The 18012-nt window shown below is 42.6% G+C and overlaps 1 protein-coding gene across 2 annotated transcripts; it reads right to left on the bottom strand.

The window, feature by feature from the left end:
• Positions 1 to 1928: 1928 nt before the first annotated feature.
• Positions 1929 to 8932, bottom strand: zbtb35 (zinc finger and BTB domain containing 35). Of its 2 annotated transcripts, none has more exons than XM_014171132.3 (9): positions 8739 to 8932; positions 7596 to 7734; positions 7297 to 7398; positions 5117 to 5261; positions 4797 to 4914; positions 4442 to 4636; positions 3875 to 4250; positions 3248 to 3378; positions 1929 to 3126 (listed from the first exon to the last, which is right to left on the bottom strand). In XM_014171132.3, the coding sequence occupies exons 2-9, from the start codon at positions 7717 to 7719 to the stop codon at positions 2641 to 2643; spliced, it is 1677 nt and encodes a 558-aa protein (XP_014026607.1). In that variant the 5' UTR covers positions 7720 to 7734; positions 8739 to 8932; the 3' UTR covers positions 1929 to 2640. The 2 variants fall into 2 exon arrangements, with proteins under 2 accessions (XP_014026607.1, XP_014026608.1); XM_014171133.3 differs by lacking the exon at positions 8739 to 8932 and adding an exon at positions 8060 to 8726.
• Between the last annotated feature and the right edge of the window lie 9080 nt (positions 8933 to 18012).

Genomic DNA, 18012 nt, shown 5'->3' with positions numbered 1-18012 from the left:
TTATGTCGTGTCTGTTAATGAACAAAATAATCACCTACAGATTTCATTCATTTGGACTTAACATAATTCAACAACAAAAATATTCCATTCTATTGTTTTGAAAATATATATATTTTTTGTCTTACGTTTCTTAGGACCTGCCTAAACAAATGAGTAATGGATTTCTTTTTGAGGGTGTCTATTCAATAAAGTATTAAAAGAGACGCCCACCCACATCTGCACACCACTACTACCACTCTTCACTGCACAGGAGGTATACAAGGCCATATGAAGGGAAGAATGTGGTAAAAATGGGCCAAATACATTTTCAAGCAAAATACCGTAAATCCTACGTGAAAGCAGTATTGTAGTGTATTTGAGGTTTAAAAGGCTTCGGAAGTTTGTAATTTCGACTTATAGTAGACATTTCAGACTGTATTTTCCCTTGTGAAAAATCTATCAACCCCTTAAAAAATGTCCATTAATTATAACCCACTTAATAATTCACATTTCCTGTTGCAGCAGGATTATCTTCCAGCTATAGTAAAGTGGCTCAAATTAAGATCCTACATCTGTACCTACTGTAAAATATTGTGGTGGATCTTTGATGCTATGGGGCTATTTTGCTTTCACTGGTCCTGGGGCCAAAAAACCTGGTTGGCGCTGCCAAGAGGCTGAAACTTGGCTGCAAGTGTATCTTCCAGCACGACGATAACCTTCAGAACCTTTACTCAGTACTTTGTTGAAGCATCTTTGGTAGCGATTACAGCATTGAGTCTTCTTGGGTATGACGCTACAATCTTGGCACATAACCAAGCACACGTCAAAATTCACAAAAAATATGTTAATAGGCCACAAAATCAACATTTTGCAATGGCCATCTGTCTCCGGACTCAGTCCTGTGTAACCGGTGTAAAATGGCTAGCTAGTCAGCGGTGCGCTCTAGTAACGTTTCAATCGGTGACATCACTTACTCTGAGACTTTGAAGTAGTTGTTTCCCCATGGCTCTGCAAAGGCTGTGGCTATTGTGGAGCGATGGCTAACGATGCTTCGAGGGTGATTGTTGCTGGTGTGTGCTACAGGATTCCAGGTTCAAGCCCTGGTTGGGATGAGTAGAGGGACAGGAGCAGTACTGTTACATAGTTCAGCATTTTTACAATTTATTTGATAGTCTTGTTTGTTTATCAAGGGTGACAATAATTTTGGACCTGACTAGCTTTTCACAAAACAAATGTGCAGGTTTCCTTAAATGTGACAAAAAGTCTGCAGCCTTTATCACTGTAAATAGTGGACTGGATAAACATCTTCATCTGTTGCATACAGTGGCTTACAGACCTTCTTGTTAATGTAATTTCAATGCTCCTGCAGTCACAGAGCAGCCCAGGAAACCCTCATTGGGCTCCCGTCTGTATGCTGCCCTCTCAAGGGCCTTCTGCTGTGGTGACAAGAGCGCCAAAGCAGTAAATGACAGCAATAGTGGTTGACAGTCAGAACCAATGTGGTTTACGTCAACCTTTTATTTACAAGTATATATAAAACATTTTTAAATTGCATTTATACCCAGCAGGTTTTTGTTCATTCTTGATGACTAGTAAACTAAACTTCCAATTCTCCGTCTGACACATTTGAAAGTGGCACATTTGAAAGCATTATAAGAAATGTAATTGCAAAGTGTGGACATGTTTTGAGAATTCAATATGTATTGATTACGTCACTCCCTCTTAATTGATCTGTACAAAGAAAACAATGCAATTATGAACATTTGTAAAATAAAAAACGTGTTAGCTTTTAATACTTTCTCACTTCTGTTTCTTAATAACATAACTCATAACAGTGTCGTACATAAACCCCAATGTCTTGTGGGAACAGGGCTGCGCTGCAGTCAGAACAGGAAAGAGGTTGACGAGCAGGGGAATTAGTGGGCAGAAACCAGAAAACATACGTACACTAACAGCCATTATCTTTTTATTAAAATATTAAAGCATTATTATTATTTTTTCATCAGTTAGGGCATGGGCACCATCAAAAACATGCTCTTTAGTCAAGTGCGGAATGATCTTTCAACAGATCTGTGCTTCAGATGGATTCCAACTGGGCAACAGCAGTGAGGCACATCATTAATGTCTGCAGCTGTATGACAGTGAAACAGACTGTGCATTCCAATCAATAACTGGCGTCTGCTAGTGAAAACATTTAACGGAGTAGGGATCTTCATGGATTGCATATTGTCTTGGCAAATTAATTTTGATCATTTCAAATGTACATGCTAAAATGTAAAAAAAATGTACAAAAAAGAAAGAAAGCAAAAAAGAAAGAAAGCTTTTGATTGGTCTGTGACAAAACCTTGAACAGGGTCAGTGTAAGTGCATTCAGCAGGTATATCTCTGCCACAGACACACAGAGAGAAGACAGAGCCATGCTGACAGCAGGTTCTAAATAAATATAATCAAAAAATGTGAGCAACTTCAAATACTTGTCTCTGTCCGTTACCCTATTAGTCATACAGGGTGAGGAGGTGGAGCTTTTCCAGTTTGACCATAACCAACAGGCACATCTCAAATAAAACCTTTTCCTCATACAGTGCACTACTTCTGGTCAAAGCCAAGGTACTGTATTTACGGGGAACAGGGTACGATTTTAGATGGAGTTCCGCTCCTCCTTCATACATCCACAGTCTGTTGTGATTCCTCCTCCACCTGGATCTCAGAGTTCACCTGTCCCGCCGCTGACACCTGCACCACCCGGATCTCCACTCCTGCCTCCTTCAGTCTCTGCACGTCCTCCTCACACATCTCCGTCACCTCTTCCACCACCATGTCCGTTTCCTCCATGACTACCACGTCTACGGGCTCCACGGTAACATGCTCCACCCTCATCCCGTCCTCCAGTAAGAGGGTCTCTCTCTCGCCTCCCTCCTCGTCCTCCTCCCCGGCCACTTCCTCTTGCGTTGCCATGGCACCGATGTCCAGTTCCTGGGTCATCAGCGTGTCGTCTGTGACACTGTGCAGTTCGCGGAGGTGTCGGCGCAGGTCGTGGGGCTGGGTGAACCAGATGTCACACACGGTGCAGTGGTTGGGCTTCTCTCCTGTGTGGGTCGTCAGGTGGTCTTTAAAAAGCTCCCAGCTGTTGAACACACTGCTGCACACCTAGAGAGAGAGATCATTTTAAAACCTCAGCAAGTGCACTAGTCAAGGGTGTGATCGGCACAACATCAGTACATTTTGACTCCTGATTAAAATCAGGGAAAAAAGGGACTGTTCTCCGTACCTGACATTCGTAGACTTTTTTGCGTCCCTTCTTGGCCCCGGCGCCGTTTTGACAGGCAGCCATGTGACATTTCAATGTGCTGTTCCTGGCAAAGCGCTCATGGCAGTCTGGACACTCAAACGGCTTCTCACCTACACACAGGGACCAAAAAAACGAATTACATCCAATGCATAACTCAGGAGATCCTATTGAGGTGGTTGCATTCACATGAACAGGTCACATGGTCATCAATGCACATGATCATAGTCATAGAGGAGAGAAAAAAAAAGGTGTCATTGAAGTGAAGTCTTGTTCATAAGTGCAATGAAATGCTGTGGATGCCGTTTTAGCCTGCCCAGGAACTACAAATGAACACTAGCTATAGTTAACTCGGGCACTTTGACACAGATGAACTTGAACCCCTAAATCACGTGTCAAACTTGGAGGGCCGAGTGTCTGCGGGTTTTTACTCCACCCTTGTACGTGACTGATGAATCAAGGTCGCTAACTAGTAAGGATCTCCCCTCACCTGGTTGTCTAGGTCTTAATTGAAAGGAAAAAACAAAAATCCGCAGACACTTGGCCCTCCATGGAATGAGTTTGACACCCCTACCCTAAATGAATCCCTCTGGGTATTATCATTCTCACCGGTGTGTTTACGTAAGTGCTCCTTGAAGTGTCCAAAGTGGTCAAACTGCTTGTCACAGTAATCACACACGTGTATCTTCTTCTTCTGGGACTGGCTGCGCGACAGCTCCTCTGCCTCGTAATGTAACGTGTTCAGGTGCTGTTTCAGCGCCGCCTCCCGCATGTACGCCTTACCGCAGTGGCAACACACATGCGGCTTGTCCAGGGCGGCCACATGCGCACGCATGTGCTGTTTGAGGTGGTAGTAGAGGCGGAAGCTGCGGTCACATTTGTTGCAGCGGAACATCTTGTCCAGCTGAGAGATCTGGACCTCGACCACCTCCAGGCCATCAAGAGTCTTGGGAGCTGTCACTGTCTCCTCCTGAGACACCACCTCCTGGATCACACGCACACGCACACACACACACACGCACACGATGACTTGTTTTAATAAGAAAGATTGGAAATGTCACCAAAAGAATAGTCTCCTTATAATATTAAAATGAATGCTTTGAATCAAGGTTGGTCACTGTCCAAGTGTGTGTTTTTTTTACATGCGGATTAGAAGAGACTGAGTGCTTTGTTCACCTCCTCCAGTCCTTCCTTCTTCAGCACGTGCAGCATTGACCCCCTCTGCTGGTACTTGCTGGTGATGTCAGCGAGCAGTGCCAGGGCCGAGTCGTCCGAGGCAGCCTGGGCGTTCCGAGCAGCATCCACCACCTCCTCCATACCAGTCTCCTCCACCTCGATGGCCCCCTCCCCGATCTCCACCTCAATCTCCACCTGCAAGGACAGACTGGGGTCAGCACAGCAACACATATTGGGAGGAAAGGACCGAGGATTAGGATGATGATGAGGATTTGGGACACTTTTTAGAACTTTTGCAGGTCATAATTCTATGTCATAATAACTCAACCATAATGTGTCACTGTAGACCTCTAACCTGCTCCCCCACCACTGACGGAAGAGTCTCCGTGATCACGCTAAAAGTCTCAGCTGGCTTCCTATTTTTGGTCTTGCTCTTCCCCGCCGCCAGGGCCTGGGACAGACTGAAGGGAGTGCTATGGAGAGAGAGGGTTTTATTCCATCAAAGTGCTCTACGTTCAAATACACAGGGATAAAATATCAGTTAACAAAAAAAAGATGACAACCAATCAAGACAACACCAAAAAGGGAATATCCTATATTGGTAGTAAGGGACTATAAGTAGTACGGGGCTATATTAGTAGTAAGGGGGTCCAGATGTTCTAATGGCAGGCTAACCTGTTGTTGAGGGCCTTGATGGCCTCCTGCATCTGGAGGTACTCTGCTGCCTTCCACACGTCATTGATCTCCTCTGGCCCATTGACGGCAAGTGTAGCCGTGTACGTAAACTCCATCAGATGGCGGAAGGCTGAGTTACTCACTCCTGGAGAACAAACACAGAGCATTGATGGGTGTACCGGGTTAGCATGTGATAAGTCTTGTTTTTTGCTTTTCTCTGGGGCTATAGAGCTCTTTCTGCTATTGTTTATTTTCTTGATATGACAGTAAGACAGAGGATGTGTCATTGGTTCAGCAGTACCAGGGTTTCTGCGCCGGACAACATGACCAGGAAGATTTTCATTTACTGGCCAATAGAACATGACATAGCGGTGGGTCCAATAGGGAAGTAAATAGAAATACACATGCCAAAATTATATAATTACTCCTGTCTATATAGAAATAAATAAAATACTTAACCAGAAATCATGACTTAGCCAAAGAGGAATCGAGGATCATTATACTTTTTTTATAGCTGTGGATTGTTTCAAATCACAAGCTTGTTGGTTTCAAATCACAAGCTCGTAGGTCTATGCCTATTTGGGAAGCCGGCAATTTGGGCAGCGCGCGTGGCAATAGGCCTAGCTGATTATTGAGTAGCGGCTGTCAGTGGAAAGCATCTAAAATATGTTTGAAGATAATGCATCTTGAGTATAATTTTAAAATGTTGAGTGAAGAAGAAGAGGGGTGTGTGGCAAAGATACTGTATAGGCGAGACTCTCTCCAGAACGGCTTAGCTGTCTCCCATCGATTCTTGCGCATTCATTGTTTCATTGTGTGAATTGTTTTCCCTTAGATCATTTTTTGGATCAATTCCCCATTACATATGTCACCAGTAGTAAATGTACCTTTAATCCCCGCTATTTGGTTACATTAATTTCTGTTAATGCATGTATTAATTAGTCATTTATCGTTCTCATGCTCGGAGTAAAAACGTTGTTTGCAGAGTTCACAAACTGCTACACTTGTGAGAAACAAGTTTTGGTTTATTTCATAACCATCATTTACGAGATTTGTCAATTTTTTCATAGTTGTTTGGAGTGCTCCATGAGAACAATGAAATATAGGAAAATATTTTTTGTTTTTTTTAAACATCCATTGCGAATGATAATATATTAAAACTATAGTCCCTCACAGTAAGCTATCTGAACAATCTTTACAACAATCTCCCCCTCGATAACCACCAATCCTCAGTGTGAAAGAGCAATGGAAGTTATAGGCCTACTGCGGCATTGGCCTATAGGCTATGAGTTCCATGCACTAATTTCTTTAGCCGCCAACGGACCAAGGTGTATCAATGTGTCCATATGGCAGATGCTGGTGACTAGTCACATTAGTTTATTTTTTATATAACTCATTCTAATTCAGATTTTTATGATAATGCGCATATGAAAATCATAACTGGCACACAGAACAGTAGAAATGGTAGGATAAATTGTAAGCATCCCCAAACTTGACACTCACACACCGGCTATGAAGTCTTTATAAAATAATTGCCTCCACATTTTCATGGTCGGATTTTGCCGATAGGCTACTTTGAAACAATGCAAGACATGCCTCATAATAGGAAATAAAACATTCACGTTTCAAACAATTAAGTATGTTTTCAAAATGTATACTGCCTCCAGTTCACATTGTAAAGTGGTGGGTGACTCGCTGATAGCCTGCACTTGAATTGTGAATGGGAGGCGCGCTTTAATTACCAGCTGAGAAATAAAAATAGTAGCTCTTTTTAATCCTGCACCAAAACTGTTTTTTAACACACAATTGCATTTTGAATTGTTGTGCAATGAATGGCTTATAAAAGCACGTTTACTCCAGCAGCAACCAGCTGAGGAGCTGCAGGAGAAATAGTGCTCAAAATAGGCTCTATATGCTGTCCGCGTGTGATAGTTGTTTTGGATAAGATGCATGATGACTAATGAAAATACACACAGGCCAATTTAATTCCACTAAATTATGTACATGAACCTATAAGCATGGTGGTCAAATGTATTTCCAATCGACTGATACTTCCATAAATGAATAAAAAGCATTATTTTGCACAACTTTTTGGCCGGCAACAGTTTATTTTATTTTATAAAAAAGAAATATAAAAAAAACGCTTTTGGCGGCTAACGGAAACCCTGAGCAATACACACCTTCAATCTCCACTAGTGGCTCCTGTGTGAAGTCCTGGAAGAACTTGTGGAAGAACTGACTGCATGCTGCCAACACTGCCTTATGAGCCCTGAACTGGTGCCCTACGGACCAGAGTAAGTTGAGCCCATAAATGGTACAGCACAGAACATAATTAAATTGAATACTTCATACAAAGTGGACACTTGTCTTGAACACAATGATAGTGAAACAGAAATGGTTTAATCTGAAGAAAATATACAGCCTTAAACTGCACCTCCACTTTCTGCAAAACAACAAGCATCATTGAGGATGAGCTTACCATCCACAATGAGAGTGATGTCTGTGAACTGGTCCAACTGTCTCTGTTCATTCAGTTTATCCAGCATGACTTTATAGAGGGCTGGGAACTCACTGCCACAATCCAACTCGCCCTCGTCTGCCATGGCTCAGCCCCTCACCTAGGCACAAGGAAGAAATCCACGCAAAGATGGCACACTGTACAGATGATCACATCACCAGTAATGGTCTGTGTCCGTACAGTTACATGTGGGAAAACAAGTTTGTTAAATATGACCAACATGCTCACAGCATGATGGACAGTACTGTGATTTCAACATTTTGATTTCAATAAAAACATATTCATTGGGCATTTTGTTGCCTAATGAATATATGTTCATCATTATCTGCCAATGTGGGTTTATGTGAGGGAAAATAACGCTATGACGGACTGATTTCTCAACATTGCATTATCAATGCCATCTGGGATCCTTGGGACATCCATACCTTAAAGTATACTGCAATGTCGATCGCGCCCACTGTCTTCCATTGCCATTGGCCAACTTAATGCGATTATCGTTGCTGTCAAACGCTTGATTGGCTGAATTTGACCTCTTTCCTTTACATTGGTACTATTCTCTTGGATAATACATGAGATTGACGCGTTTTTTTTTATGATAGCACGGACCATCATGAAGTATCGGGAATCCTTGGGACGTGGTTAGGTAGCTAAGTGGTTAAAGGCGAGGCAGATCTACAAATCACCTCGGTTCATAAATAACTACTCAATATTACTTGTAGGTTAGTCCGTCAGTCAATTTACCCATGATACATCACGGTTTTGATACTCTCGAACACTGCTAATGTAGGTCGCTAGCTAAATAGCTTAGTTACAGCGGAAGGCCTCTAGCTCTACTCTGGCTATAATTCAGGCCGCAAAATCAAACTAACGATCAACATTTAATCATAATGTGTATCTAATCATACCAACGCTTTATGATACAGAATCCCGTTAACGTTAGCTAGGTAATCATTTCAAATAGGCCCGTGAACGCTCGCCATGTCGAGTTTGACCATCGCCATTACGTCATCAAATCGCGCATTAAAATACACTTTTTCCAGAGACATTTCCCAATTTAGACCTCATTTGGCCGAAATATTTCAACTCATGCATCACAAAACATACCTCAAGTTAGGTTCCGCAGCTTTAATTGGTTGTTTTTGCGTATATATCTCTCCCAACTCCAGCAGCGTTGCTCTACTTTCGTTTGTCTAAAAAGGGCGGTCACTCAATCGGGCCTCAGATTCCCGCAAGCCACTGCAAACACCAGAGGACGCCGAGGAGTGTTGCTAGGCAACATATGGCCTTCCCCTTTCGATTCTCTGCATTTTGGTCGTCAATAGTTAACACCAAAGATTGCCTATTATATTGACAAGATAATCTACAAACCGCGCTAATAATGAAAAATACGTCCTCAAAGATGGAAGGCAGGCAGGAGGAAGCAATTTGAAGTGGGACCTATCTAGCCAATGAGAGGGCAGATACACATGTGAAAAACAGTTAACTGAGATATAGATTTTTATTTAACTAGGCAAGTCAGTTAAGAACAAATTCTTATTTACAATGACGGCCTACCAAAAGGCCTCCTGTGGGGACGGGGCCTGGGATATAAAATAAAAATACAATGTAAATATAGGACAATACACACATCACAACAAGAGATACAATACAACACAACACTACATAAAGAGAGACCTAAGACAACAACATAGCAAGGCAACAACATAGCAAGGCAACAACACATGACAACACAGCATGGTAGCAACACAACATGACAACAACATGGTACAAACATTGTGCACAGTCAACAGCACAAAGGGCAAGAAGGTAGAGACAACAATACATCACACAAAGCAGCCACAACTGTCAGTAAGAGTGTCCATGTTTGAGTCTTTGAAGGACGAGATTGAGATGAAACTGTCCAGTTTGAGTGTTTGTTGCAGCTCGTTCCAGTCGCTAGCTGCAGCGAACTGAAAAGAGGAGCGACCCAGGGATGTGTGTGCTTTGGGGACCTTAAACAGAATGTGACTGGCAGAATGGGTGTTGTATGTGGAGGATGAGGGCTGCAGTAGATATCTCAGATAGGGGGGAGTGAGGCCTAAGAGGGTTTTATAAATAAGCATCAACCAGTGGGTCTTGCGACAGGTATACAGAGATGACCTGTTTACAGAGGAGTATAAAGTGCAGTGATGTGTCCTATAAGGAGCATTGGTGGCAAATCTGATGGCCGAATAGTAAACAACATCTAGCCGCTCGAGAGCAGCCTTACCTGCCGATCTATAATTTATGTCTCCGTAATCTAGCATGGGTTGGATGGTCATCTGAATCAGGGTTAGTTTGGCAGCTGGGGTGAAAGAGAAGCGATTACGATAGAGGAAACCAAGTCTAGATTTAACTTTAGCCTGCAGCTTTGATATGTGCTGAGAGAAGAACAGTGCACCGTCTAGCCATACTCCCAAGTACTTGTATGAGGTGACTACCTCAAGCTCTAAACCCTCAGAGGTAGTAATAACACCTGTGGGAAGTGGTGCATTCTTCTCACCAACCCACATTACCTTTGTTTTGGAGGTGTTCAGAAAAAGGTTAAGGGTAGAGAAAGCTTGTTGGACACTAAGAAAACTTTGTTGTAGAGCATTTAACACAAACTCCGGGGAAGGGCCAGCTGCGTATAAGACTGTAATCATCTGCATATAAATGGATGAGAGAGCTTCCTACTGCCTGAGCTATGTTGTTGATGTATTCTGAGAAGAGCGTGGGGCCTAGGATCGAGCCTTGGGGTACTCCCTTGGTGACAGGCATTGGCTTAGACAGCAGATTTTCTGACTTTATAGACTGCACTCTTTGAGAGAGGTAGTTAGCAAACCAGGCCAAAGACCCCTCAGAGACACCAATACTCCTTAGCCGGCCCACAAGAATGGAATGGTCTACTGTATCAAAAGCTTTGGCCAAGTCAATAAAAATAGCAGCACAATATTGCTTAGAATCAAGGGCAATGGTGACATTGAGGACCTTTAAGGTTGCAGTGACACATCCATAACCTGAGCGGAAACCAGATTTCATACCCGAGAGAATAATATAGACATCAAGAAAGCCAATCAGTTGATTATTGACAAGTTTTTCCAACACTTTTGATAAACAGGGCAAAATAGAAATAGGCCTATAACAGTTAGGATCAGCTTGATCTCCCCCTTTAAATAAAGGATGAACTGTGGCTACCTTCCAAGCAATGGGAACCTCCCCAGAAAGAGAGACAGGCTTGGTGATGATCGGGGCAGCAACCTTGAAGAAGAAAGGGTCTAAACCATCTGACCCAGATGTTTTTTTGGGGTCACGTTTAAGGAGCTCCTTTAGCACCTCAGACTCAGTGACTGCCTGCAGGGAGAAACTTTGTAGTGGGACAGGGGAAAAAGAGGGAGAAGTATTGGGGATAGTCGCATAAGAAGGGATGGGAGATGAGGAAATGTTGGACAGGCAACGAGGTATGGCTGAGTCAAATAGGAATCCTGACTTAATGAAGTGGTAATTAAAGAGCTCAGCCATGTGCTTGTTGTCAGTAACAACCACATCATCAGCATTAAGGGACATGGGCAGCTGTGTCTTTGACCATTTTCCAGAACTTCTTGGGGTTAGACCCACAGAGAGAGAACTGCTCCTTAAAGCAACTAACTTTGGCTTTCCGGATAGCCTGAGTGCCTGAGAGTATACGTGTGCTGAGCCTTTCGCCAAATGCAATTCTTGAGGTGGAGTAACTCTGCCAGATCACAGTCGTACCAGGGGCTGAACCTGTTTTTAATTCTAATTTTCTTTATGGGGGCGTGTTTGTTAACAATACCACTGAAAATATCAAAAAAGAAGGTCCAAGTGTCTTCGACAGAGGGGATCAAGCTGATTCTATACCATTTTACAGAGGCCAGGTCAAGAAGGAAGGCTTGCTCATTTAAGTTTTTTAGCAAGCGTCTATGACAAATCAGGACAGGTCATTTCACTGAGCAGCCATTACGAACACAGACTGTAAAACAGTGATCACTAAGGTCATTACAGAAAACACCAGACTGATACCTATCAGGATTAATTGTGAGGATAACATCGAGGAGAGTAGCATTTTCTGGGTGTTTGGAGTCATATCTTGTGGGATTGGTGATAATCTGAGAAAGATTTAGGGAGTCCCATTGCTTTAGGACTTGGTCAGGTGGTTTAAGCATGTCCCCGTTTAGGTCACCTAGCTGGACAAATTCAGACTTAGTTTAAGGGGCCAGGAGAGAACTTAGGGCAGGTAGGGTACGAGCCGGTGCTGATGGAGGACGATAGCACCCAGCAACAGTCAACAAAGAGCTATTTGAAAGTTTAATGCTTAAAACCAGCAAATCAAATTGTTTGGGGACAGACTTGGTGGAGACAACCGAGCACTAAAGGTGGTCCTTGGTTAAGATTGCCACTCCCTCACCTTCGGAAGATCCGTCTTGCCGAAAAAGGTTATAACCAGAAAGGTTAACATCAGTATTCAAAACACTCTTTCTTAACCACGTCTCAGTAATGACCAACACATCTGGATTGGAGCTGTGAACCCACACTTTCAATTGATCCATTTTAGGTAATAAGCTTCTAGTGTTAACGTGCTGAAAACCCATGCTTTTACGAGAGCAGAAATCAGTGAAGCAGATATCAGAGCACAAGTCAGAATTAGGGCTAGCAACTGTAGATGGGCCAGGGTGTACATGCACATTTCCAGATATCATTAACAGTAATACAATCAAGGCACGGCTTAGTACAGGGAGAGCTCTGCAGTGCTGATTTATGACCTCTGAATGTGCATCAGATGGCAACAAGATCATATTGTACAGAAATTTCATCAGGTAACATGTATAAAAAGCCAGCAAGAGGTGGTTAGAATAGGATGGGAGGCCAAAAGTCTGTAACCAATAGAGAATCAGAGTCCCGATGCCAGTGAATATGGTATTTGAACAGCAGGAGGGGGCTTTAGAGGATGCTTCAAAGACTCCTGACACTTGTTGGGCCCAAAGGCATTTTACTTAACACCTTAGTGCTAATTGAATTTGTATCTGGTTCAGTTCCAGGTTGGAATGGTGTCCTCAGGTCTCTGCTGTTTGTTGGCTAGAGCACCCTCCGGAAAGCTTGGAAAAATAAAACCTTGGAAGCAGTAATCTCTCTGGTTAATTTTGGTCAAAATTAGGTTATAGGTTTGGAGTTTTGATCTGGAGCGAAGGCCATGCTTTGGAGGGTTGCATCCTGCATATGTACCTGCCGAAAAATGCAAGTTTATCTAACTCAGCCATATTGGCACTTCCCAGTAGGCACAATCAGTTTTCCATAGGAATTAATTAAATTCTACAGTATTTAATTTAACTGTTTCAAGGACAAAATTACATGTATTTAAGTATTTTGTTGTTGTAGTGGGGATAGTAACATTAGTAATCTCCAAAAATTATACTTCATATATTACAAAATATTTTTTACACCGGTGTGGGAGTGCCAAGATGGAATATGTAAATAATTTAATTTGACTTTGTGACTGTGTTAACTAGTAACAACCCTGAATTCTAGCAGTAGCTCACCAGCTTGGTTACCTTTGGTTGGTTCAGCCATTCCTATGGGGGAAATAAATGGGGAAAGAATGAGGTTTTGGGATAAATGCTGAAAATAAGGTTTGAGATGAACACAGGCTTAGGGGATCTTGTACATTTTGTTATATGAGATAATATCATTCAGTTAACATGTCCTTTATGAATTATAAAGCCTTTGTGCTTTATGCGCATGTTTTTATTTACGTAAATGCTTAAAAATTCACAAAAAGTGGCGTTAGCTAATGTTTTTTTATTTTTTATTTAACCTTTATTTTATACTGAGACAATACTGTACTGTATACTGTATTGCAGAAAATACAGACATCAAAATATAAATACAAAATACAAGCAGAAACAAAGAAAAACACAGTCATAAAAAACAAACACATTCATCAGTAATGAGGTCCTCAATCAGCTTTCTGAATTGCCCTAGAGGCACCAGAACATAAAATTTAAGAACATTTTGAAGATTGTTCCACAAAAAAGGTGCAAGAAAACTAAAGGTGGATTTGCCTAACTCAGTAGAGACCCAAGGAATTTCCAGAGTTAGCCATCCCTGATGCCGGGTGTGGTAACTCATATGTCTAAAGTTTAGTAATGATGTTAGGTATAGTGGGACTTTTTGTAAAAGGGTTTTTATAAATGAAAACATAACAATATATTATCCTACGTGACATCAGAAAGTGGCAACAAACTTTCTGGTAGAGAATGCAGTAAATTAGTACAAAAATTGTTGCCCGTAATAAAGTGCAGTGCGCTATGATTAACTGCATCTAACGGTGACAACTGCGTTCATATTGATGTCGCCATAGTCTAGGACTAATAGGAACATCGACTGAATAATCTGCTTTCTACAGTTTAGCGAAAGGCAGGACCTATTTCTACAGAAGAAGCTCATTTTTATTAACTAACTCATCAATATGCTTTTTAAAAGACAGCTTTTCATCTATCCAGATGCCCAGATGTTTGTTAGCACGGACAAAATCAATATGGATAGCTGTCTGAATAGCTGTCTGAATCTCACGGAACCCTTATGATCACTCGGCTAAGCATGCCTCTCCTTAATGTCAATATGCCTTGTCCATTGCTGTTCTGGTTAGTGTTTATTGGCTTATTTCACTGTAGAGCCTCTAGTCCTGCTCATTATACCTTACCCAACCTTTCAGTTCCACCACCCACACATGCTATGACATCTTCTGGTTTCAATGATGTTTCTAGAGACAATATCTCTCTCATCATCACTCAATGCCTAGGTTTACCTCCACTGTATTCACATCCTACCATACCTTTGTCTGTACATTATACCTTGAAGCTATTTTATCGCCCCCAGAAACCTGCTCCTTTTACTCTCTATTCTGGACGTCATAGACAACCAATTCTCACAGCTTTTAGCCATATCCTTATCCTACTCCTACTCTGTTCCTCTGGTGATGTAGAGGTGAATCCAGGCCCTGCAGTGCCTAGCTCCACTCTTATTCCCCAGGCGCTCTCTTTTGATGACTTCTGTAACCATAATAGCCTTGGTTTTATGCATGTTAACATTAGAAGCCTTCTCCCTAAGTTTGTTTTATTCACTGCTTTAGCACACTCTGCAAACCCGGATGTCCTAGCCGTGTCTGAATCCTGGCTTAGGAAGTCCACCAAAAACTCTGAAATCTTCATCCCTAACTACAACATTTTCAGACAAGATAGAACGGCCAAAGGGGGCGGTGTTGCAATCTACTGCAGAGATAGTCTGCAGAGTTCTGTCCTACTATCCAGGTCTGTACCCAAACAATTTGAACATCTACTTTTAAAAATCCATCTCTCTAAAAACAAGTCTCTCACCGTTGCCGCCTGCTATAGACCACCCTCTGCCCCCAGCTGTGCTCTGGACACCATACCTGCTGTTTTCAACCAAGATCTCGGTGATCACTGCCTCATTGCCTGCATCCGTAATAGGTCAGCGGTCAAACGACCTCCACTCATCACTGTCAAATGCTCCCTAAAACATTTCAGTGAGCAAGCCTTTCTAATCGACCTGGCCCGAGTATCCTGGAAGGATATTGACCTCATCCCGTCAGTAGAGGATGCCTGTTTTTTTTTTTTAAATGCCTTCCTCACCATCTTAAATAAGCATGCCCCATTCAAGAAATTTAGAACCAGGAACAAATATAGCCCTTGGTTCTCTCCAGACCTGACTGCCCTTAACCAACACAAAAACATCCTGTGGCATTCTGCATTAGCATCGAACAGCCCCCGTGATATGCAACTTTTCAGGGAAGTTAGAAACCAATATACACAGGCAGTTAGAAAAGCCAAGGCTAGCTTTTTCAAGCAGAAATTTGCTTCCTGCAACACAAACTCAAAAAAGTTCTGGGACACTGGAAAGTCCATGGAGAATAAGAACACCTCCTCCCAGCTGCCCACTGCACTGAGGATAGGAAACTCTGTCACCTCCGATAAATCCACTATAATTGAGAATTTCAATAAGCATTTTTCGACGGCTGACCATGCTTTCCCCCTGGCTACCTCTACTGCGGTCAACAGCACTGCACCCCCCACAGCTACTCGCCCAAGCCTTCCCCATTTCTCCTTCTCCCAAATCCAGTAAGCTGATGTTCTGAAAGAGCTGAAAAATCTGGACCCCTACAAATCAGCCGGGCTAGACAATCTGGACCCTTTCTTTCTAAAATTATCTGCCGAAATTGTTGCAACCCCTATTACTAGCCTGTTCAACCTCTCTTTCGTGTCATCTGAGATTCCAAAAGATTGGAAAGCAGCTGCTGTCATCCCCCTCTTCAAAGGAGGGGACACTCTTGACCCAAACTGCTACAGACCTATATCTATCCTACCCTGCCTTTCTAAGGTCTTTGAAAGCCAGGTCAACAAACAGATTACCGACCATTTCGAATCCCACCGCACCTTCTCCGCTATGCAATCTGGTTTCAGAGCTGGTCATGGGTGCACCTCAGCCACGCTCAAGGTCCTAAACGATATTGTAAACGCCATCGATAAGAAACAATACTGTGCTGCCGTATTCATTGACCTGACCAAGGCTTTCGACTCTGTCAATCACCACATCCTCATCGGCAGACTCATAGCCTTGGTTTCTGAAATGATTGCCTCGCCTGGTTGACCAACTACTTCTCTGATAGAGTTCAATGTGTCAAATCGGATGGCCTTTTGTCCGGGCCTCTGGTAGTCTCTATGAAGGTGCCACAGGGTTAAATTCTTGGGCCAACTCTTTTTTCTGTATACATCAATGATGTCGCTCTTGCTGCTGGTGAGTCTCTGATCCACCTCTACGCAGACGACACCATTCTGTATACTTCTGGCCCTTCTTTGGACCCTGTGTTAACAACCCTCCAGACGAGCTTCAATGCCATACAACTCTCCTTCCGTGGCCTCCAACTGCTCTTAAATACAAGTAAAACTAAATGCATGCTCTTCAACCGATTGCTGCCCGCACCTGCCCGCCCGTCCAGCATCACTACTCTGGACGGTTCTGACTTAGAATATGTGGACAACTACAAATACCTAGGTGTCTGGTTAGACTGTAAGCTCTCCTTCCAGACTCACATCAAACATCTCCAATCCAAAGTTAAATCTAGAATTGGCTTCTTATTTCGCAAGAAAGCATCCTTCACTCATGCTGCCAAACATACCCTCGTAAAACTGACCATCCTACCGATCCTCGACTTCAGCGATGTCATTTACAAAATAGCCTCCAATACCCTACTCAATAAACTGGATGCAGTCTATCACAGTGCCATCCGTTTTGTCACCAAAGCCCCATATACTACCCACCACTGCGACCTGCACGCTCTCGTTGGCTGGCCCTCGCTTCATACTCGTCGCCAAACCCACTGGCTCCAGGTCATCTACAAGACCCTGCTAGGTAAAGTCCCCCCTTATCTCAGCTCACTGGTCACCATAGCAGCACCCACCTGTAGCACGCGCTCCAGCGTGCTACAGTCACCCCCAAAGCCAGTTCTTCCTTTGGCCGTCTCTCCTTCCAGTTTTCTGCTGCCAATGACTGGAACGAACTGCAAAAATCTCTGAAACTGGAAACACTTATCTCCCTCACTAGCTTTAAGCACCAGTTGTCAGAGCAGCTCACAGATCACTGCACTTGTACATAGCCCATCTATAATTTAGCCCAAACAACTACCTCTTCCCCTACTGTATTTATTTATTTATTTATTTTGCTCCTTTGCTCCCCATTATTTCTATTTTGCACTTTTTTCCACTACAAATCTACCATTCCAGTGTTTTACTTGCTATATTGTATTTACTTTGCCACCATGGCCTTTTTTGCCTTTACCTCTCTTAACTCACCTAATTTGCTCACATTGTATATAGACTTATTTTTCTACTGTATTATTGACTGTATGTTTGTTTTACTCCATGTGTAACTCTGCTTTGCTTTATCTTGGCCAGGTTACAATTGGAAATGAGAACTTGTTCTCAACTTGCCTACCTGGTTAAATAAAGGTGAAATAAAAAATAAAATAAAATGGACACTCCAAGTACATATGCTTAAATCATCAGACTTATTTTAATGCGCTCTAAAGAACAACATATACTTAGTTTTACCTGCATTCAATACTAATTTCAGGTTAATAAAGTTTTTCTGTAACATAATGAAGGCAGACCGTAGTTCAGATAGCGCCTGTTCAACCATGGGGTCAATAGCATACACAACAGCATCATCGGCATACAAGTGTAGGTTACATATTTTGACAGACAAGTCGATATTGTCAATGTAAACAGTAAAAAGTTCAGTACCCAGAATTGACCACTGCAGGACACCTTTCGTAATATCCAGGAAACCT

This window comes from Salmo salar, chromosome 24 (assembly GCF_965601325.2).
Source record: "Salmo salar chromosome 24, fSalSal1, whole genome shotgun sequence".
NCBI classification, from domain to species: Eukaryota; Metazoa; Chordata; class Actinopteri; order Salmoniformes; family Salmonidae; genus Salmo; species Salmo salar.
The sequence above is the reverse complement of the archived record's forward strand: the minus strand, read 5'-3'. Positions and strand labels throughout refer to the sequence as shown.

Excerpts from the sequence above, each read along its gene's own strand:
- zbtb35 (XM_014171132.3), bottom strand. The coding sequence starts at position 7,719 with ATGGCAGACGAGGGCGAGTTGGATTGTGGCAGTGAGTTCCCAGCCCTC. Across the intron at positions 7,399-7,595 it reads CATCACTCTCATTGTGGATG|GGCACCAGTTCAGGGCTCAT; the intron begins GTAAGCTCATCC and ends TCTGGTCCGTAG. Across the intron at positions 5,262-7,296 it reads GCCACTAGTGGAGATTGAAG|GAGTGAGTAACTCAGCCTTC; the intron begins GTGTGTATTGCT and ends TTTGTTCTCCAG.